The following is a 25666-nucleotide window of genomic DNA, read 5'->3' as shown; positions in this document are numbered from 1 at the left end:
TTGCTACCTTCCACCCCTTTTTTGATATATTGATTAAGAGATCTTTTTCCCATTGTCCTCTTGGATCCTTTGAAAGGAAGGGACTCTAACAAAATTTTATATATTGTGGAAATGGTGTTTAATTCCTTGAAATTGAGCAGTATTTTTTCCAGCATGGTGGAGGGTACGAGATGAGGAAAATCAGGCAGTTTCTGTTTAACAAAGTTTCTAATTTGAAGATAGTGAAAGAAATGTGTAGCTGGAAGGTTGAATTTGGAACGTAATTGTTCAAAGGATGCAAAGATATCGTCTATAGAAAGATCTCTGAGCAATTTAATCCCAAATCTTTTCTTGTCAATGCAACTTTTAATGACCAGGTGAAAGTTATAATTACAACAGTTCAGAAAAATAAAAACTGAATAATAAAAAAACAGAATCACTGAGTTGGTTACACCAGCGTTTCTCAACCTTTAAGTATTTACGATCCAAGTTTTCATAACAGTTTTAATCGCGCCCCCCCCCCCCAGCGTTTTTTTGAAAGGAGCCCACTAATACCAATTTGTTCTTTTTTAATTAATGATATATCATAGATGCATATTTTATTATGCCTACTTAACTTTTATCGACATTTATCTAACTCTATATTTATTTATCTAGTATCAGAATGTAGTTTAAGTTAATTTGTTTTCGTTTCAATAGATGTATTTTTCATATTTTTGATTCTTGTTTTCTTTTTTTCACATCTTCATGCCCCCCTTTTTGTTACTCCGCGCCCCCCTAGGGGGGCCCGCCCCACAGATTGAGAACCACTGGGTTACAGGATCACCCCCTGTGTCAGTACTTTGGAATCCCTTTTTGCTTTGATTACAGCCTCAAGTGTGTTGGGATCCTTCTCTACCAACTTTGTATATCTGGACTGTGCCATATTTGCCCACTTGTCTCTCTGGAATGGTTTAAGCTCAGACAATTTGGATGGTGACTGCTGGTGGACTGCAAACTTCAAGTCATCCCACAGATTTTCAATGGGGTTTAAGTCTGGGCTGTGACTCGGTCACACAAGGACATTCACCTTTTCTCTCCTTCACCCACTGTGTTGTCACCTTTGTTGTGTGCTTTGGGTCATTGTCATGTTGGAATGTGAACCTTCTTCCCATCTTCAACATTTTCGCAGAAGGCAGCAGGTATTTTGGCCCATCTGTTTTTCCTTCTATCATGACAGGTGTCCCCAGTCCCTGCTGCAGAGAAACACCCCCACAACAGCCATGCTTTACTGTAGGTATGGTGTGTTCTTTGGATGGTGACATTTATAGGCCAAATAGTTTGATTTTGGTCTCATCTGACCAGTGGTGTAGCTAGCTTGCTGAAGGCCCCAGTGCAACACTGTGGGGTGGCCCCTCATGTCTAGCATAACTGTGTGGAAGCTGGCCCAGACACCGATGGTTCACCCAACACACGTTTATTTACACGATCCATATTTACAAAGTGACAGCACACAACCCAATGCTCCCCCAAAGTCCAGGCGTCTACAATGCCTTGCCTCTCTCTTCAGGCCGCCTCCACTCCACTCCTCCCGAACTCCGTCTCACTTTCTCCCGACTCCAGCCCTCGAAATGGAGGGAGGCGACCCCTTTTATACACACCTGGACGTGCTCCAAGTGCCTCCCGATAAGCTTCCACCGGCCCTTCCTAGTGTGGCGGAAGTACTGGCTGCGCGCCCAGAAGCACTTCGGGCATCCCTGGTCTTCTTCCCCCCAGCACTTCTGGGTGTGGCAAAAGTGCTGAGGGCCAGGGCTCCATAGGCATTGAGGCGCCCCCTGGCAGTGACCACAGGCCCCTATAGGGTTGAGCTTCTAAGCTCAGTTCCCGTGGTCCCCAAAGCCATCAGGGCGGTCAGGTACGGTCCTTCCGGGCATCCCAGCTAGGTGCCACCCCCAGCCCAGCCACCCCCTTGCCACAACTGTTAGTAATTTATTCGCAATTAGATCCTAGGGGATGGCTGGGCAGTGGCATCTGTGACTGTGTCACTATCAAATCACATGTGCTGGTGGTAGTCGAAGGGAGCAGAACTTGTGAGGTCCCCACTGGCACCAAGGGATGGTGATGGCACTGGTGACAAAAAAACCACCTCCCTTAATGGAATTTGTAATAACTTTTTTAAGTGCTTTATTACAGCCGCCATAAGTTAGCAAAAATAAAATAAATTGTGGGAGGTGTGGTAAGTAGTAGTAGTACATAAATATATGTAAAATGTGGACCTGCTTACTTTTCCAAGACAACTTTGTGAAGGAGGATGATTAAAATGTAACGTAAGCTAGAAAGTAGAAACTGTTCTGTTCTATAAAATGAAGCAATTTCAGTTTGTAACAAATTAAAATGACAACACCGGCTGACAGGATACTACCGTACTACACAATAGACCTGTTTTACACAAGTTCTGGGAAAATGGACGTCATAAAGTGGTGACAATCACAAATCCTCACGGTAGTGACACTAATGCACAGTAAGCCCTACTAAGGTAGACAATAAAACAGATTCCAGATTTGTTAAACTGTTAAAGCTTACAAACCAGTCACAAATCATATTACTTCTAATATTACTAGTACCATAAAATACTTGCTTGTGTGTCATCTGTAGCGCAAAGTCTCAACAATGTTTGACACGTCAAGTTGTCTGGTACACTCGTTTCCAATTGAGAGTACAGCCAAGCCGCTAAGTCTGTCTTGTGACGTGGTGCTTCTGAGGCCATTTGTGATGAGTTTTAACTTGGAGAAAGCAGCAACAGTCACTGGCGTAGTCAGCAGTAACACGTAAGCCATGCAAACGTCACTGAAAGTAGACGACTGTGCACAGTGGTCTATCAGCAACAGTTCAGCTACTTCGAAAACAATCAACTTGGTTGATAGGATGGATTTAAAACATGCATGAAATGATAACAATTGAGCAGAAAACACCAATGAAATGTCAGTGGTATAGCGTTCAACGAGAAGATCGGCAGCAGCATACAATTCGTCGTCAGCCACTGAGGTCAGAGTTGATGGCAACACGACATTGAACGTTGCCTGCGCTATGTGCCAGCCACTTCACATCTCTGCCACTCGCGTTGTGAAGAGGGGGGCTGAACACACCCCAAGGAGATGTAGTCGCTCCTCCGAAACCCCCTCTTAAACGGTGATACAATGGGAAACAGTTTTTTTTTAACTCCTCTTTGCTCGATCAGCTGCTGGCTTGCTGTTGCTGCCATGCCGCATGATCTGCTTCTCGCGCGGCACTTCGAACATTTAAAATCCTGTACAGCAGCTGTCCTCTTTGTCTTTTATTTCCTCCCCAGGTGTGGTTAAATCTGTTGGCACAAAGTCTTGTCTTGCGAGACCTGAGTTCTTGATATTTTTTAGTTTATAATTTATAAACGGAATAAGAATCTGAAAATCTAACAACATCACATTAAGGTTCGATAAATTCTGAAATGAATGATACCAAACATATATATGCAGGTTTTAAAATAAGTCCAATTTAAAGTGTGACAAAAAACATGACATAAAAACATCACATAAAATCGTTGCACAAAATTGTTACACTTTTAGGCTTAGGATTTTATGTATACAGTGGAACCTCGGTTCACAAACGTCTCGGCACACGTACAAATCGGTTTACGACCAAAAAGTTCACCAAACTTTTGCCTCGGTTCACGACCACACACTCGGTGTACAAACAAGCCAGTTTCCCTTTCGGTTTGTACATGTTCAGTCTCTCCCTGTGCATTTCCTGTGCAGCGAGCAAGAGAGAGAGCGAGAGAGTGCGCGACACACACACGAGAGAGAGAGACACACACACAGGCACACGAGTGGGGGAGAGAGAGAGAAAGAGAGAGAGAGAGAGAGCCACACACACACACAGGCACGTGCGCGAGAGAGAGCGAGAGAACGCGACACACACACACACAGGCGCGAGAGAGAGAGGGCTGGACTCATAAGGTAGGAAGGCAGTTAAAGAATGCACTGGGCTTGATTTTGTTTTCACTTCTGTTTACAGTGATCGGTTCGTAGTGTGCATTGTTGCAAATGTTACTTTTCTTGGTGGTTTATTAAATTACGGATTTTTTCAAATGTTCATTTTTTTCCCTGTGCTTAAAACTCATTAAAAAAAAAAGTGTTTTTAGCCAGCGGTTGGTAGCCCTAAAGCGTGAACTATTGCAGTGTTAGTTTTCTCTGTTGTTCAAGGTTTTCTCAGTGTTATTCAATGTTTTTACATTTAGTTTACTATTACGCTGTGCATTCTATCGTTTAATTAACTATATTTGTGCTTAAAAACGTAAAAAAAATATATATTTACATACAGTTCGTATGGTCTGGAACGGATTAATTGTATTTACATACAATCCTATGGGGGAAATTGCTTCGGTTCACGACCAAATCGGTTTACGACCAGAGTTTTGGAACGAATTATGATCGTGAACCGAGGTTCCACTGTACATAGAGTAGATCTATGGGCTGGGGCTCCAAACTCAGTCTTTCCTTAATGTTTGGAGCTGACAGAGGTTTGGCCCCCCACTTCTATATCAAGTATGGATTTAGGCTTTGCCTTTAACTCTTTATTCTATCTACTGTTTGTCCCTGACCCCTCCTTTCTGTGTCTGTTGCTGTACAATGCCTTATTATAATGTGGTAGTCACAAGGTGGGGGAGGCAAATTACATAAATAGTCTCATCAGACGGTGGCATCAGATGAATATTTTCTCAGAAACATGCCAACCAGACATCCAGACAAATGCAGGAATGTGCACATCGTGGCGCTTAAAAATAGGAGCCTAAAAAAGCTTCTAGTTGGTGTAATCACAGCCTGTTGTAAGCTCAACTCTGTGAGATTAAGGACTGTAAATATTAAATCATAATGTGAATAAAGTGCTGAGCTAAAGGGTGTTTGTCCGACTTCTATTTGATGTTTTAATTTCCACAATTAATTTAGCTCCTCGGTTAGAACTATGTTTTAGTGTAAAGTTGCCAAGGGTACTGTTTACGTTGCCTCGTTTTTTTACAGCCCAAATTGTGTAAACAAGAATAATAACCTGGTCATAAAAAAGAACTTGATTAGGTTTTACAGAGGTTAGTGTAAAGAAAGAAAGAATGCAGTAACCTTATATTGCTGTCCTATTATATACTTTTGCTCCCAGTGGTGCCTTTTTCTATGGTAATGCAGTAGCTTATGTGTTCCCTTTGTTTTTCAGTGTGTAATTAGAAATGAGGACATTAGAGGGTCAGCTCAAGTTGGACGGTTGGGAGACAAAGTCGGAGAGCGAGATTGTGTTGGTTTGGACATGGGCAGAGGAGAGATGCTGGGTATATTGGGAGAAGGATGCTAAGGATAGAGCTGCCAGGGAAGAGGAAAAGAGGAAGGCCTAAGAGAAGGTTTATGGATGTGGTGAGAGAGGACATGCAGATGATGGATGTAACAGAGCAAGATGGAGAGGACAGAAAGATATGGTAGAAGATGATCCGCTGTGGCAACCCCTAACGGGAGCAGCCGAAAGAAGATGAAATAGAATAAGGCACTGTGAGATGTGTGGGCTCTAAGAATACTTCACATCCTTCTTTTTTGCTTATTTATGTTTGGTGGGGAACTTCGGGAGAAACTGCAGAACAACCATAGACATATAGTTTTCATCTGCTTCTTTTGATATATTTTCTCAAGGCGATGCTTTGTTTAGCACTTCATTACATCTCCCTGGTCACTCACTGTGTGAAGTCTGTAGGTTCTTCTGCCTCACAAAGATTTGCAGATCGGGTGGACTCTAAACCAGCTCAGTATAAACATACCTGTATGTTAGTGAGTGTGTTGTAGATTGAACTGGTGTTCATTAAGAAGTTCACCCCCTGTCTTGTGCCCAATGCTGCCAGGATAGGCCCCAGTGCTATATCAGAATAAGTGGGTTTGGAATGAAGAGAATAAATAAATAAATGAGTAGAAATTTACAAATGTAGCTGACAAAGGGAAAAACAAAATCTTTTATGTTCTAATAGAACCTGAACTTAGTTACTGTGTCAATACAAAATATTTCCTTTTTACATTAGAACATTAGAACACTCTAGACAAGAACAGCCCATTCAGCCCGGCAAAGCTCACCAGTCCTGTCTACTTAATTCTTGTTAAAATTCTGATCTCTTATTACTTTTGAAGCATATTTGTTATTTTAATTATGTCTTGTACTGTTAATACAAGCATAAGAGATCATTGTCATCTTTTGGCCTGGGACCCCCTGCAGATTTTTTTATTTTCTCCAGCTTAACTGGAGTATTTTTTTTTTGTTTTTTTTTTATCCTCCTGGCCATCTGACCTTATCATTGGACTCATCTTTACAAACTTAGAATATGATATTATATATTAGACTCTACTGTTCTACTAATTAATATATATATACATAGAGGTGCAGTGGAACCTCGGTTCACAACCGTAACTCGTTCCAAAACTCTGGTCGTAACCCAATTTGGTCGTGACCCGAACTAATTTCCCCCATAGGATTGTATGTAAATACAACTAATCTGTTCCAGACTGTACGAACTGTATGTAAATATATTTTTTTAAAGATTTGTAAGCACAAAAATAGATAATTATACCATAGAATGCATAGTGCAATAGTAAACTAAATGTAAAAACATTGAATAACACTGAGAAAACCTTGAACAGAGAAAACTAACATTGCAGGAGTTCATGCTAATAGCCATTATGAACCGCTCGCTGTAAACACTTTTTTTTAATGAGTTTTAAGCACAGGAAAAAAAATGAAAATTTCAAAAATCCTTAATTTATATAAAACTAACCATAAACAACCAAGAAAACTAACCTTGCATGAGTCGAGTTCTGGCATGAAGGGAGTGAGGAGGAAGAACTAGCCACTTGTAGAAGGATAGTTTTGCAGCAAATCGCCATGAATCTTCCTGGCTTTCTTGCATAACATCGCCTCGCTTACCCCTGCAAGTTGCTTCTCATTCAACCACACTAGCAACAGTTTTTCCACCTCTTCCAGCACTTGAGGCCTCTGCTTGGTTAACACTGTAACTCCTTTTGCAACATCAGCTGCTTTAATGGCCTCTTTCTGCTTTAGAATAGTCGAAATCGTAGATTTTGACTTCTTGTACTCGGCAGCAAGATCAGTAACACGAACGTGATGCTCATACTTTACAATAATTTCTTTCTTTAATTCGATTTCAATTTTCTTCGAACCTTTCTTCTCACCAACACTACCACTCTTCACTTGCTTAAAGGCTATGGTTAATAGAAAAATTGATGCAAAAACACACGAAATACTGTAGAGCACAAAGAGTTCACAACGAATGCACGCACGTCTGACTGAGAACAATGTACAGGGAGAGACTGAACACTTGCGGAAATCATCGGCGCGTATGAACCAGAAGGGAAACTGGCTTGTTCGTCACTCGAGTGTGTGGTTGTGAACAGATGCAAAAGTTTGGCAAACTTTTTGGTCATAACCTGATTTGTATGTGTTCAGAGACGTTCATGACCCAAGGTTCCACTGTACTTTTTTTCTCATTTTTGTATATATATATATATATATATATATTTATATATATATATATATATATATATATACACAGTATATCTTATATATAAACGTCTACATGTGGAAGTGTGTGTGTCTGTCAATCTGGCCCAGCTCCACCTCCGAGGATACACAAGTGAGGCCAGAACGTCAGCAAAACGAAACCTCCGAAGGAAGAGTCACTCGCTCAGCCGCTAATACACAAATACAATACAGTTTATTTTTGTATAGCCCAAAATCACACAGGAAGTGCCGCAATGGGCTTTAACAGGCCCTGCCTCTTGACAGCCCCCCAGCCTTGACTCTCTAAGAAGACAAGGAAAAACTCCCAAAAAAAAACCTTGTAGGGAAAAAATGGAAGAAACCTTGGGAAAGGCAGTTCAAGAGAGACCCCTTTCCAGGTAGGTTGGGCGTGCAGTGGGTGTCAGTGATGTGAGCACGTTGGCAAAACAAAACCTCCTAGGAGAGAGATGCCCAGAGTAGTTCCTTTCAATTACAATTTTTTTTCTGACGATTTCAATAGTTTCTAGGACCCTGGCTTTTCACGGCACCGGCTTACACAACTTATATATATATATATATAAAATGTATAATGTAAGATCATATTGATTTATTTTTAATTATTTTTTCATTGTTATTCTTGCCAGCAGCCATACCACATGCACTTCAGAAGAGGTCATCCTCCTAATGCTAAGCGTGTTCAAGCCTGGCTGGTACTTGGATGGGAAACCATTTTTGAAAACTTGAGTTGCTGCTGGAAGAGGTGTTGGTGAGGCCAGCAGAGGCCGCTTACCCTGTGGTCTGAATGTCGATCCCAATGCCCCAGTGCAGTGACGGTGACACTGTGCTGTTAAAATGACACCGTCCTTCAGATCCCTGGGCACCTTTTGTAAAGTGCAGGGTGTATCCTGATATCGAGGCTAAATTGCCCTCCATGGCCTAGTCATTCTGGCCCCCTAATCATACCCTGTCTCTAATCGGCTCTCTATTTCTCACCCCTTCACCACCAAACAGCTAATGTGTGGTGAGTGTACTGGCGCAAAAATAATCCATCACAGGGTCTACACACGCATCCATCCACCTACCCTAACTTACATTTTGATAATTTAGAGTTGCCATTTAATCTGTTACACATCTTGTTATTATTCTTATTGTACAATAAAAAGTATACCTTTCAGAGATATCTAACATGGAATAACAATGCCATACATACGTGGCGCAAGCACATTGTGAAAAGGCAGAAGTAGAGTTACGATTAGTTGATCCAACCTGTTATGACATCCACCACAAGGAATGTTAGAACTTTTAGAACATTAGAAAAAATGAGATGAGAACATGCCATTCAGGCCAACAAAGCCTGGTAGTCCTATTCACTTTAATATCTCTTAAGTCTATTTTTAAAGGTCCCTAAAGTCCTACTGTCTACCACACTACTTGGTAATTTATTCCATGTGTCTGTGGTTCTCCTAACTTTCTAATGTTTGTGTGAAATTTACCTTTAACAATGGGGCACAAGCTTTTAAAGTTAACTGTACAGAATGGCATTTATTATTTAGACAGATTGGCTTTATCCTATATTCTGAATATGATTCTTAGTTCTGTGTTGTGTTTGTGTGTGCACGGGACCCCCTGAGACGTACACACAGACAGTCCACTGCTACAGTGAGAGAGCATTGCTGAGAGACGTCTCTGGGGCTGTCAACTGTGAAGCACTGTGATGCAGTGTTTAGTTAGTGTCATGAACTTAGGAGTACCTTAGCATAAATGTCCTAAAAACTGTAGCATAAACCACCACAAGTGGAACAGCCCATCAACTTTCAAGAAGAATGCTCTTTAATAATGAAGTTCAGAAGAGAACAAAGAGAACAGCAGGATTTGCCTGAAAATAAGTAAGGCAAATAAGTCCCAGAAACAGAAATCCAGAAGAGAGGTCAGAGCAAGGGTTCAAAATTCTTTTAATTCATTGTGCAGTTGGCTGGCAGCTAATCCCAGCCGGGACACCCCTGAAGATGGAAGGATGGGGGAGGCAGCTACTTTTGGACACTGCCCTCTCCCCCCCACCCCAGGACGCTAGATGACAGCTCCCCTGGAGTGTAGCGGTGCCCCAGATTCCCACAGGGCATCCTGGGACTTGGAGTGTGGTTTCTCAGCCCTGTTGGGTACCATTGGTGCAGCTAGGAGGAGCTGTGAGAGGACTGCAGGAGCCATGTCTCATCCATAGCCCAGAAGTACTCCTAAGTGACGAGGACGGGAGCCCCAAAGTACTTCCGGGCTGAAGAAAATGCCAATTCACCATCTGAATGGACTATTTAAGGACTGGTGGAGACCCATCAAGCGAGCCGGAGTTGGGAGGTAGTAGGACAGAGCTTGCTGGGAGGTGTAGAGGAGAAATTAGGAATAAGTATTACTTTATTGTTGTGTTTATTGTGGCTTTTGTGCTTTGGAGGCACTATTTCAGAAGAAGACAAGATTAAAAGTCTTCTTAAATAATAATAATAATAATAATACATTTTATTTATATGGCACCTTTCCCATGCTCAAGGCACTTCACAGAGTTTCAGATAAAACGGCAAGGTATACAGTATATAGCATTGTACAAACCAGATAAATAAATAAAGAAGATTAAGACAGTAAATTCAGAGGAAAAAAAAAGCCTAACAGAACACAAAAGTGATGGTCTAGCACACACACACACACACACACACACAGGTTACATGAACATCTTGACATAGAGGTAAACTGAGAGAAGGGTAATAAAGTCAAGTAGAGCTAAAAGCCTTCCTGAACAGATGAGTCTTGAGTTGTTTTTTGAAAGAATTCATGGAGTCAGCTGACCTGATTAATTTCGGTAGGTCATTCCAGAGTCTGGGCGCTATACAGCTGAAGGCCCTGTCACCCATGGAGTGTAGATTAGTGAGGGGTACAACAAGATTGCCAGAATCAGAGGACCTTAGTGGGCGGGCAGGCACATAGTGATGGAGAAGGTCACTGATGTAGTTTGGCGTGAGGTTGTTTAAGGCTTTGTAGGTTATTAGTAGGATTTTATATTTGATTCTGTAAGACACAGGGAGCCAGTGAAGGTGGAGCAGGATGGATGCTTTTTAACCTGTGTCCTGCATCTGTATGTTGGGAAAAGGTGGGCAACAGTGTCACCAAGCGTCCATTTTCTTACACCACAAAAAATGGCACTGTAACAGTAATTGCTCAAACTCATCGTACCACCAAACACTTTCAATGAACTGCAGGAGACTGCTTGTTTTCCCAGTATTTATAAGACTTGAAAGTGATAGACAGATGGCCGCACATCTTGGCGAATCACTCAATAAATAGCCTTGACACATGAAAAGAGGTTTGGGGCAACCGCCCGTATACTTGAATCCTGGCTGCAAAAGGCAAAATATGAAGCACAGTTGTGTGCAGAACTGAATACAAGTGGAGGATGACTGGCTTTTAAAGCAAATCAGTGGAAGTGACGTCATCAGGGGCCGGAACCGGAAGTGACGTCCTTGGATCCAAACAACCCCCACCCACCCCAAGGACCTGAAGTGAAGTCATCGGAAACAGACAGCTGCGGAGATAAAAGAGGAGATTTACTGCACCCGCCATCCCCTGGCCTACTTTGGAATTACCTTCTTTTGGTCCTTCCACCAGCCTCCCATGCGCACGTTTGTGACAATACACATAACATGAGATACAAAGACACATAGAAACTAAATGACCCAACAATATTAACACAAGCAAGAGAATCAAAAATGAACAATAAAGACATAAAAAAGGGATTTGAACCCCAAAACCCCGGGTTGAAACATAAGTTAGGGCTGCTAGTTCAAACGTCCAGGAGACTTTATTTAAATGAGGGTTTGCACCTTTTTTCCCCCTGAGTCTGCACATCTGACATGTTAGGTTTTTCGGTCACTCTGATTGCCCCAGTTTGAGTGTGTCCTTGGATACCCACAGCAATGGACTGCCACCCCAATCTGGGATGCTTCTTGCCAAGCCCCCCATCAGAGTATCACACTGATTGTGAAACTGGTTGGAGTAAAAACCTGTAGCTATTGGGATCTGTCCGTTCTGAACATAAAAACCACTGCTCTAGATGCCCTGACCCTCTCAGTTGTTGCCATTCTGACTCAGAATGGTGTGGAGTAATGCATATTGGTTGTTGATTCCTTGCATTATTTTGATTTCACCAAAGTAAGTGCAGTGGTAGTGCGAGTTAGTGACTGAAGAGTCAAAAGAGATGTTTAATATGAGTTGACCATAGCACAGCTGATGACATATATGAGGGGCCAAGACACTTTTTGGAGCTCATTGGCTTACTGCGGCAACACAGGAGCCGGCATCCTTTCAATAACTGCCTTGTTCATCTCCTGGCTCTTTTCAGCTACTGCCTAAATTGTGCGGACGTGCTGCCTGTTGATGTGAAATGCAGACATTCTAAGGGCTTGCTAACCACCTGTTACTTTTATCGTGTCTTTGCTGGAAATGTACTTGTGTTGTGGTGGTGTGCAGTCCTAAATGTAATGCCTTCAGAGTGAAAGGAGACAGATGTTTTTTAAATAGAGATCTAGGAGATGAAACGTAAGTCAAAACTGCGTATATTTCCTGTCTGTCATCAGTGCCCAATTACTAAACAAAGACACAGTCAAAATACAATTGCACAAAATCTGAACCCCCGAAGACTATACAGACCATACAGGCACTCTCAAAGTTTAATTAATTAATTTCTAATCATTTTACAGGGATATCACGGAATGTGATCTTTGGTTTTCCAGCATAGCAACGTGGCTAGCAGCTGTACACAAGCAAGTCCAACAGAGGCGGCCTTAGGGGTGTGCGGGGCATAAGGCTGACCAATCCCACGTAGGGCTGGTTACGTCAAACGCTGTTAATGGTATGTGTGGACGTGCGCGCGAATTTAATAAAAATAATGTTAACATACACCGGATTTTCTCATTACAGTATTCAGCTAAATTTTTGCAAGGTAACACGCGGACTTTGTCAAAATATCCTCTTTAATAAAACCCCTGTGTACATCCAGTGTCCGTGTGTGTGTGTCTTCTGGTGAAGTGCGCATGCGCGGGGCACGGTGCGATGCTTCAAAGCAGATGCTTCAAAGGCCGCCTGATGCGTCACACAAGACAGAGAGGGCGGGACCTGTAAAATATCGCGCGGCCGATCCAATCGGATTTCGGTAAATGAGGTAAGACCTAAAACATAAAACACGAAAAATCCAATCGGGTACTGATATGTGGAGACCATCTTCCCCATTGTTGTGCAAGTGTTCACTCTGAGGATGTCAGATTTGCGATTAAGAAGCTTGGCCTGGGAAAGTGTAAAGTGTCAGTCGTTGAAGGGGTTTTCCTAAATATGCGAATTTTCATGATATTACAATACAATGATTTTTAAAAGTAGATTTATTTTCGCGCACATTAAATCAGTTCCTGGGGAGAATCTGCTTATTGCCCACTGTTGTGACAGAAAATTAAATGCATATTACGGACAGCAAAGCCAGTATTACAGTCAGAGAAAATTACAGGCATTTTACGGAAAAAATTTAATGAGGTAAAAGGTCCCTTGCCATTTAATATAGACTGTTCCTACTAATGTTTATGGACTACTGTTCTGGCGCCCGTTATTGTAACGGGCTTAATGTCTAGTAATGATATAATCTATTAAAAAAGTGCAATTCATAATTCATGACAATACCATGACAGTGCGAAATGTGATGTGGTGTCATGTGGAAATTAGCAGGACCTCCTCCAGAAAAGTATACTCTGAGTCTCGATATGCAGGATGTCACAGTTATAGCTCAAGTTGATGTCATGTCAACCAGTAATCATATTTTTGTGCATTAATATTCGGACATGTTTATGGCCTATAAATAAAATGTGAGTTTCAGTGTTTCAAGAGGAAGTGTGAAATTAACGTAGAGGTATCATCATGAAATCTCTTACCAGTTTCCAGGTTCAGAGATGAAAATCCACTTTTCTTGCCTACCGATTGGAAAAGTCGATGACATCGTCGTAGTCTAATCTGGATGCATGTCTTTTTTTATAGATAGGAGAAGCCAACCCAGCGACTAATGGGCTGTACCTATTTTAGGAAGGGATTATACTGGCGACCCTTTTCGGGCAATGAAAGTGGACTATGGAATGTTTTCAGAGACTGTAATAGACAACCGAGGACCTTGCCTACCGGGATGCCTGGAGAAGGGAAGGACTGGGAGAGGGGCAGTATCTTCCCCGGGATCAAGAGGGCATGGGAGCCACAGAGCTTGAAAGCTCAACCCTGTGGGGGACCGTAGCCACTACCAGGGGGGCCTGGATGGTTCCAGAGCCATGGACTGCAGCCCTTCCGCCACACCAGGAAGTGCTGCAGGAAGGCCATCAGTATAAATGGAGCCGCTTCACACACACCTCACACGCCAGAGTCGGGTGGAAGTTGGGCGAACCTTGCGGGAGAGGAGTGGAGGCAGCAGAGAAGAAACAAAGAAAGTAAAGAAAGTAAAAGGACTTTGAGTCTATTGTGGTGGTTGGTGCACTGTGTGTTGTGCAAAAGGAAAAATAAATACAGTGTGCATTTAGAGTTGGCTGTCTCAGTGTCTGTCTGTGTCCGGACTGGTCACGCCACAAAACAAACATGTATGGAATTTGACCTTGAAGAGGGATTTTAAAAGGGTTCCTCATAGAAGCATCTCAAATATATATATACTGGAGAATATAACTTCACAAATCCCCTTGAATGGGACACGCGGACCTCAAAAGCTGGGCCCCCTTAGGCGCGGTCGCCCCACTTGCCACCCCCAAATGCTGCTTTTGAAGTCCAAAATGGTGGCACCCAAATAAAACAAAATAGAATCGTGATAAGACATTGAATATTTTAACAATGTTAACAGTTGCCCTTACCACCAAATAAACCTTAAATATGAATTCTCGATGTTCCAAATTCCTCAAAAAAGACACTGTAGGAAAAGATAAAAGACACTCTCAGGGTGTTGGGTTGCCAGAATGGTAGTCCTGTTTCATAAGAGGCCATTCCTTTTCAAAATCACCAGGCATCTTTGCCTTTTTTTAAAGGAGGGTCTCTCCTCAGTAGTAGCAGGGTCCACAATGAATGCCGAAGCCCAGTTGGTCTTCTTCTTATAGTGTAAAGGGGTCTGTTTTTAAGGATTGGCAAGGTGGAAGTGGCATTGAGGTTTGCTCACATTGGTTTCCTCCATTCTTGGAGAAAAGAGGTAGCAGCAGTTAACGGTTGCGTGTCCCCCCAGCCTTCTCATCCTTTCCTCAGCTTCCTTATCAACTTTCATTCCTGACCAAAGCCATTTATGCTTGCATGTGTGACAACATGAAGAATGGGAAAAAAAAATTGCTAAATAAATCCATCCATCCATCCATCCATTTTCCAACCCGCTGAATCCGAACACAGGGTCACTGGGGTCTGCTGGAGCCAATCCCAGCCAACACAGGGCACAAGGCAGGAACCAATCCCGGGCAGGGTGCCAACCCACCGCAGCTAAATAAATCCATAAAAGAGTAAAGAAAAAACAGCACAAGTGGGTAAGCTTTTTCCAGCTAAGAAGACAGGAAGTTGGCAGACTGGCAATTTTTCAAACTTGATAGCCCAAAATGTCAGCGATGCCTAGTTGATGTCAGACAGAAGTTGAACATCCAGTATCAGGCTATGGTGTAAAGGCACGTTTTACTGGTGTAAATGTAAATGTATGTGTAAATGTAGACGATACAGGAGTCTGGCTGCTCGGACTACAAGACTTAAGAACAGTTTTTACCACCAGGCCATTCGACTCCTCAACAGCAACACCTGAACACTTACATACATTTACATTACATCTACATTGCACTACTCACACACAAACAGTACCTACACACACACTGAATACTGACTGGAACATGCATCTGCACTTTATGGAATATACATCTGTACTTATAAAACATTATCTGTACAATAACTGTCATTTGTACTTGCTGCTCATTCAACTCATATTGCTCTATAACTTCTTTTATACGTACACATTTTATTTTATATGGCTTGTCTATTTTTAACTTGTAATTTTTTTTTTTTATTATTATTTCTTTAGCTTTATTGGATCTAGGCTGAGTGACTTGTTTTTCTCGTCATACACATTTCATTGTATGTTGACCCTGTGTCACAGGTGTCTGGTCACACTTATAGGTAATCTAACTTAGACATCATTAAAATATCCGACTACGCCACCCAGTTTTATTAAGAGACTGGGAACTCGTGAAATTTACCAATAATAGCACACAGGTTTCTTTAAATTGGGCGGTGAGTAAACACACAATGAATGACACAACAGTAATTTCAGAAAAAGGCAACAGTAAGTTCTATTGTACAAGACAATATAAGGTACATTAAAAAGATAAATGAACATAACAGAACATAAACATATCAGGAATTAATTTCCTTTTTTTTAAAAGGAAAATACACAGTCCACACTCTAAAAGTCCGTAAAAACAAGAATTGGAGGATACAACCTTTAGTGGTGCAGAGTCCAGTTTGGGCACTGTGTTACCCCAACACTTAATTGTTCATGGATGCACTCTGTTCCCCGGCAGAAGTTGTGTCAAATTGTTGAATCCCTGTCAGCGTCTCTTCGTTGTCCGTTTTTCTTCCACTCTGGGCTCCTTGTGTTGCTGGGACCTAGGCACGCCTCATTTCTCGTCTGTCAGCTTTACTGGGTCCTTTCATGCAGATTCCCTCTCTCGCTGAACCCACATCCGGCGTCTCTTTGTGGAGCTGTCTCTTCCTCCCTGGAAGTGTTGCCGCCCTTGTGCCTCACGTTGTGCCAGCCAGGTACCCTTGTCTGCCTGCGAGCCCCTGTGCCCTGTCCGAGTGTCTTGGCAGCGTTTCCTGTGGACTCTCCCTCCTGCCTTCTGCTGGCCAGCAGTTTATATTTACTTCACCCCTCTGTTGTCAGTCCTGGACAAATAGTTTAATCCATGGCACATCTAAATTGCCTGGGTTTAACAATTAATAAAAACACAAACAAAATGTATGGTTACCAAACATTAATAAGTACAGATATGCTGATTAGGAACCAATATTTCCAAGCCAGGTAAATACAGACATTCTACCAAGGCCAGACTTCAAAGCAGTGATTCTCTTGCAGGACAGCAAATACCATTAATAAGTACAGATAGCCTTTTAACTTCTCACCCCCCCCTAGTCCCAACAGTGGGTGCCTAATGGAACCACCCAGTGCACAAAAAAAAAATGTAAAAGTGTCCCCCTCTGACACCCTGTGTTAACCTATATATGACAAATAAACCTAAACCTAAACCTAAACCTATTCACCACAAAGCTAAGAAAGACTGTGAAAAACAGAACAACTTTTGTATTCAGGTCTCTTATATTATGAGGGGCACAGGAGTATAAATCTACCCACCAGTACACTTCACCTGTATCCTGTTTATTCAAAAGAATACAATTGCACTTTTCAACTCGAAGCTGATGATGACATTTTCAGGGATAAGTGCCCTTACAAGTACGCCCGCGCCTGCTTGTTTTGTGCAGTCATGTGTGTTCATGATGTTCTGGAGTTCCATTACCCTCGACAAGATGAATGAAAGGAGTTCATGCAAAGAAAAAAAGCCCTGAGCTGATGAGGAATGAAGGCTTGCCGAAGACTAGTTAATAAATGACCATACAAGAGTGCCTAATGGCCGTATAATTGAAGTGCTCTCCACTGAAGTCAGGCATTGCATGCTTAGAGAAGCCGGATTTGTCTAAATGTGTTTTCAGTAATGTAGGGTTAGGAGGGTTTTTCAGGAGACCACTGCCATGCTTTAAATATCACATTAATTAGATAGTGTTTACTACTCCACTTACTGTTTGCGCAGCTGACCCTTTGAGTGCTTGGGCACTATTAATAGAGATGTGTTTATGCCACTGGCACCCTTTCATGCTCACCCCTACTTTTCTCTAGGGATGAACCGGACTGGTAGTTCTAAATATAAGATGTCACTCATGAAGTGAAGTACTGCATGTCAACAAATGGATTTAAACAGTTTTATATATTTTTTTCTGAATTATATTATGGTGAACAGTTCAGTGCGCCATACACCTCAAGTAAGCCAATTGTTATTTTGCAATGTGCCTTTCATGGTAAACGCATTCAACACGATCAGTTTAGCACAACTTAATTAACATTTAATAATGGGAGCACCTCTTCTAATACATTCTACCTGCTCTCACCTCAAGGACCAGCCACATTACCTTTCTGCCAGTCCAGCTTTTGACCCTGGGCAGCTGACTAACATGGGGTTTATACCCCATCCTGTTGCCTTACTCCTAGAACTACATCTAATGGCCTTTCAGTCCTATGAAAAATTAAGTACACAATCTTTAATAAAAATAAAATATCTAGCAAATAAATAAAAAACCTGTGTTCAGATTCAGCAAGTTGGAAAATGGATGGATGGAAATAAGAAACAAAATCCTTCTGCTTCTCTGGGCCTCACTACAGAGGAGTTCAGTTCTTGTGTACCCAGTGAGGCTGCTGGTCCAGTTAGCCACTGACATCCATGCTTGTCAAAGGGTCTCCTCAGGAGCTCAGTCAATGTACATAGTATCCCGTCAGGGCGAGAAGGGGCACTGTCGCTAACATTGTCTTCCCCTCTCCCCATAGCATCGAGAAACCGCCCACTGAGGGCACTTAGCCCCGCCCCTCCGGTTCATCAGGTAAAAGAGTCCTCGGCTGCCTAGAAAGAGACTAACACCCGCCAAACGGAGCTCCTGTGATTGGCCCCAAATTCTGCAGCTAAGAGCCAAATCGATTTTATTTTCATCTTACCTAAAGGACGGAGTGGTGGCTCTGAGGCTAGGGATCTGCGCTGGCAATCGGAAGGTTGCCGGTTCGAATCCCGTAAATGCCAAAAGTGACTCTACTTTGTTGGGCCCTTGATCAAGGTCCTTAACCTGCAATTGCTCCATCCTGGGTATGATGTTAATCTGCATCCAGCAGGTTGAAGGGCTGGTGGCAGAAGTGGCACTCCAGCCACCATAAAAAAACCTCATGCTGTTCCAATCCATCTGAACTGGTGTAGTGCTGAGATGCCACTCGTTGCATGGCTGCACTCAGGTCCTAATCTGGGATCCTGAGTTGGTTTGTAATGTGGTGGGTGCAGCAATGCGCTGTATCAGCATGTGCTCCTTACCTAAGGGTTAGAAGAGACGTTCCCTTTTGTTGGACTTTCTATTGATTGAATTGGACGACACAGTTGGCGTCCTAACTTTTTCCTTTGCATGACCTGTCATTCTTGCCCCCGGCCACATCACTAATGAAGTGTATTGTCTCACTCTCACTCCCCTCCACATTCTACCTGCTCTCACATCAAGGACCAGCCACATTACCTTCCTGCCAGTCCAGCTTTTGACCCTGGACAACTGACTAACGTGGGGTTTATACTCCATCCTGTATCCTTACTCCTAGAACTACATCCAATGGCCTTCCAGTCATGTGAGAAATTAAGTACACCCCATGAAATACAGTGCATCCAGAAAGTATTCACAGCGCATCACTTTTTCCACATTTTGTTATGTTACAGCCTTATTCCAAAATGGATTAAATTCATTTTTTTCCTCAGAATTCTGCACACAACACCCCATAATGACAACGTGAGAAAAGTTTACTTGAGGTTTTTGCAAATTTATTAAAAATAAAAAAACTGAGAAATCCCATGTACATAAGTATTCACAGCCTTTGCTCAATACTTTGTCGATGCACCTTTGGCAGCAATTACAGCCTCAAGTCTTGTTGAATATGATGCCACAAGCTTGGCACACCTATCCTTGGCCAGTTTCGCCCATTCCTCTTTGCAGCACCTCTCAAGCTCCATCAGGTTGGATGGGAAGCGTCGGTGCACAGCCATTTTAAGATCTCTCCAGAGATGTTCAATCGGATTCAAGTCTGGGCTCTGTCTGGGCCACTCAAGGACATTCACAGAGCTGTCCTGAAGCCACTCCTTTGATATCTTGGCTGTGTACTTAGGGTTGTTGTCCTGCTGAAAGATGAACCGTCGCCCCAGTCTGAGGTCAAGAGCGCTCTGGAGCAGGTTTTCATCCAGGATGTCTCTGTACATTGCTGCAGTCATCTTTCCCTTTATCCTGACTAGTCTCCCAGTTCCTGCCGCTGAAAAACATCCCCACAGCATGATGCTGCCACCACCATGCTTCACTGTAGGGATGGTGCCAGGTTTCCTCCAAATGTGACGCCTAGCATTCAAACAAAAGAGTTCAATCTTTGTCTCATCAGACCAGAGAATTTTCTTTCTCATGGTCTGAGAGTCCTTTAGATGCCTTTTGGCAAACTCCATGTGGGCGACCATGTGCCTTTTGCTAAGGAGTGGCTTCCGTCTGGCCACTCTACCATACAGGCCTGATTGGTGGATTGCTGCAGAGATGGTTGTCCTTCTGGAAGGTTCTCCTCTCTCCACAGAGGACCTCTGGAGCTCTGACAGAGTGACCATCAGGTTCTTGGTCACCTCGCTAACTAAGGCCCTTCTCCCCTGATCGCTCAGTTTAGCTGGCTGTCCAGCTCTAGGAAGAGTCCTGGTGGTTTCGAACTTCTTCCACTTACGGATGATGGAGGCCACTGTGCTCATTGGGTCCTTCAAATTAGCAGAAATGTTTCTGTAACCTTCCCCAGATATGTGCCTTGAGACAATCCTGTCTCGGAGGTCTACAGACAATTCCTTTGACTTCATGCTTGGTTTGTGCTCTGACATGAACTGTCAACTGTGGGACCTTCTATAGACAGGTGTGTGCCTTTCCAAATCATGTCCAATCAACTGAATTTACCACAGGTGGACTCTAATTTAGCTGCAGAAACATCTCAAGGATGATCAGGGGAAACAGGATGCACCTGAGCTCAATTTTGATTTTTTTATTTTTAATAAATTTGCAAAAACCTCAAGTAAACTTTTTTCACATTGTCATTATGGGGTGTTGTGTGTAGAATTCTGAGGAGAAAAATGAATTTAATCGATTATGGAATAAGGCTGTAACATAACAAAATGTGGAAAAAGTGATGTGCTGTGAATACTTTCCGGATGCACTGTATGTGTTCTTTTTAAACACATATGGACATATCAAGACTTGCTGTTCATTTAAAATGAATCTATAGATAAAGGTGATGTAATTGGGGAAAAAAATGACTTTGCAATAATTTATTCAGGCAAAAAATGAACAGATATGCCATTTCCGTCTATGGAAGATGTACATACACCCTTGGCTCTAGCAACTGGCATTGCCCCCCTTTGGCAGAAACACTCTGATGTAGGTGTTTCCTATAACTGTCAAACAGTCTTTTTAATTGACTGGTAGAAATTGTGTCCTGCTCCTCCATGCAGAATTCTTTCATCTGTGCAATATTTGACGGGTGTCTTGCAACTTTTTGACCTCCTTGCTCCATGAAATCATGAGACTAAACATGTTTCTCAATCATCACTACAAAACACATTCCTCAGTTTGTCTTCTCAAGCTTGGATAAAAGTTAAGAGATAAAAAATGGAAAGTTTGAAAGGCTTAACATCTTGCAGATCTGAAAGTCTTCTATGACACATGTCACACTGAAATACATGAACTAATTGTGTAAGCTTTCTTTCGTTGCAGAAAAGGGAGATTTCATTGCTTTGGATTTGGGAGGATCGAATTTTCGAATTCTGCGGGTAAAGGTTTCTCATGAGAAGAGGCAGACGGTGCAGATGGAAAGCCAAATCTATGAGACACCAGAAGATATCATCCATGGCAGTGGGACGCAGGTATGTGCCCTCTCTCTGTCCTGGTACACGCTGCTTATCTCACTTGGTTAATCCTTGTTACCTGGGAAGGCCATTTGTGGTGTCCAGAAATTGGTATGAAGGTGGAGGTAGAGGAGAAACATTCAGACTGGTTTTGCAGTATTTTTATTTTTAAGATTTTTTGATCGGAGCTTTCTGAATTCTTTATTGTTCTTAAACCCAAACCAAGGTAAGTTTCTGTATTGCCAATTTAGGACCCTGCACAACATTAACACCTTGGTATAGTGCAAACTACAACCAGTGCCCAGGATTCTGAATAACTAAACCAGCGTATCTCAACCTTCAAGTATTTGCGACCCAAGTTTTCATAACAGTTTTAATCGCGCCCCCCTAACATTTTTTTGAAAGGAGCCCACTAATACCAATTTGTTCTTTTTTAATTAATGATTGTCATACAAATGAGACATACTCAGATAAAGGTTTGGGGCAGCCACCCGTATAATCTGGTATCCTGGCTGCAAAGTTGTTTTTATGAAATAAACAGCACTGATGTGCATACAATTGAGTCCAAGACAAGACTGAGGAATTAGGAAAAAGGGCAGGGTTTTAAAGGGGAAGACAGGAAGTGAGGTCATAAGGATCAGGGTCGTGTTCGTTCTCCATTGGTTCGAGCCCGGACGTGATGTCAGAGGGGCCGGGGCCAGTAAGGTCTCCTTCCATTGGCTCGGTCCCGGAAATGATGTCACGAGAGCCAGGTGGAATCTCCCTGGAATGGTCTGCAGGCAAGAGAAAAAAAGAGTCAGTGCACTCTGCCACCTTCCGGCATGTCTCAGAACTGCTGTCACTCAAGCCCTTTAGCTGCCTCCCATGCACACGTGTGTGACATGATATATCATAGATGCATATTTTATTATACCCACTTAACTTTTATCAACATTTATCTAACTGTATATTTATTTTTCTAATATCAGAATGTAGTTTAAGTTAATTTTTTTTGGTTTCAATAGATGTATTTTTCATATTTTCGATTCTTGTTTTCTTTTTTCACATCTTTGCACCCCCCCTTTTTGTTACTTCGCGCCCCCCCCCCCCCCACAGTTTGAGAACCACTGAATTAAACATAGGCTAGTACTTTGTCTTCTTTTTCTTTTCTTTTTTTCAAATAAAATGTATTAGCAAATCAGAACATTAAGGAATTTCTTAAGGTAATACAAATGCACAAAAGACTGAAAAACTAACTGCTAGCTCATTTCTCTATAAGCAAATAAATAAAACTAATAATAGTAATAATAAAGTAATAATTATTATAATAATAATTCTTTACATTTATGTTGTGCATTTCTCACAATTCAAAGCACTTTAGTGAGTGGCGAGCCATTTCAACCACCACTAATGTGCAGCATCCACCTGTTTGATGCAATGGCAGCCATATTTGCACCAGTACCTTCACCACACATGAGCTGTTAGGGGGTGGAGGGGTGAGTGAGATAATTAATTAGTGACAGGGGGTAATTAGGGGGCCAGAATGACAAGGCCGTCATGGGCAGTTTAGCCAGGACATCGGGATACACCCTACTCTTTATGAAGGATGCCCAGGGATCTTTTATGACCACAGAGAGTCAGGTCCTTAGTTTTTACATCTCATCCACACCATGGTGCCATTTTTACATCACAGTGTCCCCATCACTGCACTGGGGGACTGCGATCCACATTCAGACCACAGGGTAAGCGCACCCTGCTGGCCTCACCAACACCTCCTCCAGCAGCAACCCAAGCTTTTCCTAGATGGTCTCTCACCTAAGTACTGGCTGGGCCTGAACAGGCTTAGCTTCAAGTGGATGGCCTCTTCTGAAGTGCATGTAGTTTGGCTGTTGGCCACAATTCATCCCTGCCTGTCACCTTTAATGCCACTCACCTCCCTACTTTTGTCACCGAGAGGGAGGTCTGCAGGTAACAGTCATTTATCTCCCATGCTTGAATAAAGTCCCAGGACAGCACTCGAATAAGTTCTGTAATTAATCTGCTGTGGCCATCCTGACAGAAATCCTTTGACCACTTTAGGTTTGGGTCCAGTTCTGTGTTTTAAATGACCTTCTTCAGGTGTTGTGGCTACAATACTCCTAGTGGATCCTCATATCTCGTTCCAGATGATGACTGATCTTATTGTGCCTCATGCTAACCTGCACTGTATGGGTGACAGGGCCTCAAGCTGCATAGCGCCCAGACTTTGGAATGACCTCCCAAGATTAATAAGATCAGCTGACTTGATTCATTCTTTTGAAAAACAACTTAAAATTCATCTGCTTAGGAAGGCTTTTAACTTAACCTGACATTCTGCCCCACTTTCAGTTTACCTCTCTGTTCAGATGCTCAGGGAAATTGGTTTGTGTGTTATATCACAAAAGTGGTTATTTGCTAGGCTTTTCTTCTAGTATTGAATTTAGTATTTTACTCTGGCTTATTATCTTTTATTCTATTTAATGCTTTGTATATCCTCTGTTTATCTGTTTTTGTGTTCAATGCAGAAAATATTTTTATCCAGTGTTACATATACAGTACCCTGCTATTCTTTCTGAAACTCTGTGAAAAGCGCCTGAAGCATTCTAGGGGGTTTCTTTTTCTCCTCTTGTCTATTGTGGTGGACGCCGGGCCCCCACACCTGGCCGGGATGCCCCTTTGGCACTGAATCTGGGGGAGCAGCCATGGGAGGCTTATTTCCCCCCCCAGAACACTTGGTGGCAGCCCCCCTGCGTTGCCTTGGGGCCACCATTCTGGAACACCGGAGCTCATCCCTGTTGGGCTCCGTGACCATCGCCAGGGGGAGCTGCACGACTTCCTGAGCCCGTCTGGGCGGCAATGCAGCCACACCCGGAAGTGCAGCCTGAATTAGTTTAATTATCACCTGAAGCACTTCCAGGTGGGCTATAAGAGGAGCCTGCAGCCACTAGTCAAGGTGCCAGAGTCGGGAGGACAAAGCTGCCTGGGAGGAGTGGAGGAAGAGGAGTATGTTGGTGGTTTTCTTTTGTGTGTTTTGGGGACTGTGTAGGACCTGTGGGACACGGGGAAGACATGCCCCACGGCTGAAGACAATAAAATCTTTTTGTTTCATTTTTACGTGCCTCAGTTGTCAGTCTCTGTCAGGTTGACGCCTATATAGCGCCTTTGCCACACTATATTTATCGTTTCTTGGGTTCTGTGCCTCCTGTAAGGCTATCAGAATTACACCTTGACATTCTTTTCTGAATTGTTGGATGGATGGCTTAGGCCAAGACGAGTGCCAATAATGAAACTACACAACCTGGAGATTTGCTTTCATTCTCATTGTAATATTATTAGTGTTTTACACGTATAGTAGTATTCAAACTTTCTGCACACTTTTTGGTACAGTACACCCTCGAAATTCGCGGGGGTTACGTTCCTAGAGCACCCGTGAATTCTGAAAAACCGCAAATTTTGGATTTGATTAAAAAAATGCCTATTTTTATAGTTTAAACCCTAAATATGCCCCCAAAACACTTCAGTTTCATTTCAAACTCAGTTTAATACATTACCTAAAAAGAAAAGAATGTAACGGTAAACCCGTATACTGTACAGTACTGTACTGCTATGTCTCCCGCAGTGCTAGAAGGTAAAATACCGATGTTACCGCTATATGTACTGTAATTCATGCAAGCGCGCTTACTTTGGTATGCCCTGTCGTTTTCTTTGTTATAAGTAGGATAAATACGTGATAATTTAATTTAATAAAAAATACAGTAAAATGTACGGGTACTCACCAATAATGAATGATATTGATGATGATGATGATAAATTAGCTCTGCAGTACAATACAGAGGATTTACGGCTCCTCAGGTGGCGCCTCTTCTTCAGGCGCTTCAGGAGGAGTCGTATCTTCGGACTGGTCTTCTTCTGGTGGGGTTTCGTGCTGGCTTTTCTTCATAGGTTTGAGAAACTTTGTGATGGGAAGTTGCTGTCATTGTTTCTTCATGGTGGCGAGGAGGGTTTAATATGTCTGAATGGCAGCATCAATGCCATTATTAACTTTGAGAGCCTGAACCATATAGGGATCCCATGCTTCAATCATCTTTAGCAACTCTTCTTTATGTAGCGTACGGTGCTTTCGTTGATGCCATAATGGCGTGCTACTGCTGCATAACTTTTTAGTTCCCGGAGCAAATCCAGTAGTTCAACCTTCTTCTGTCTTAAACTTCTTCTGGTGCTTAGGCTCATTGCCAGAAGCCTTAGAAGGAGCAGGGTGTTTCGGTGGCATCTTGAGGCTTTAAGAAGAACAGAACAGAGAACACGAGAACGCTCAGCCGGAGATGCGTCACAGAGCAGCAGTCAATCAGCAGTAA

The 25666-nt window shown here is 42.6% G+C and overlaps 1 protein-coding gene across 1 annotated transcript in view; it reads left to right on the top strand.

The window, feature by feature from the left end:
- hk1 (hexokinase 1) overlaps window positions 1–25666 on the top strand; it is a 122130-nt gene that overhangs the window by 32358 nt on the left and 64106 nt on the right. Inside the window, exon 3 of the mRNA XM_028795965.2 lies at window positions 21184–21332. Coding sequence (XP_028651798.1) covers window positions 21184–21332 — 149 coding nt within the window. The remainder of the gene's footprint in view (window positions 1–21183; window positions 21333–25666) is intronic.

This window comes from Erpetoichthys calabaricus, chromosome 2 (assembly GCF_900747795.2).
Source record: "Erpetoichthys calabaricus chromosome 2, fErpCal1.3, whole genome shotgun sequence".
Classification (NCBI taxonomy): Eukaryota; Metazoa; Chordata; class Cladistia; order Polypteriformes; family Polypteridae; genus Erpetoichthys; species Erpetoichthys calabaricus.
The sequence above is the reverse complement of the archived record's forward strand: the minus strand, read 5'-3'. Positions and strand labels throughout refer to the sequence as shown.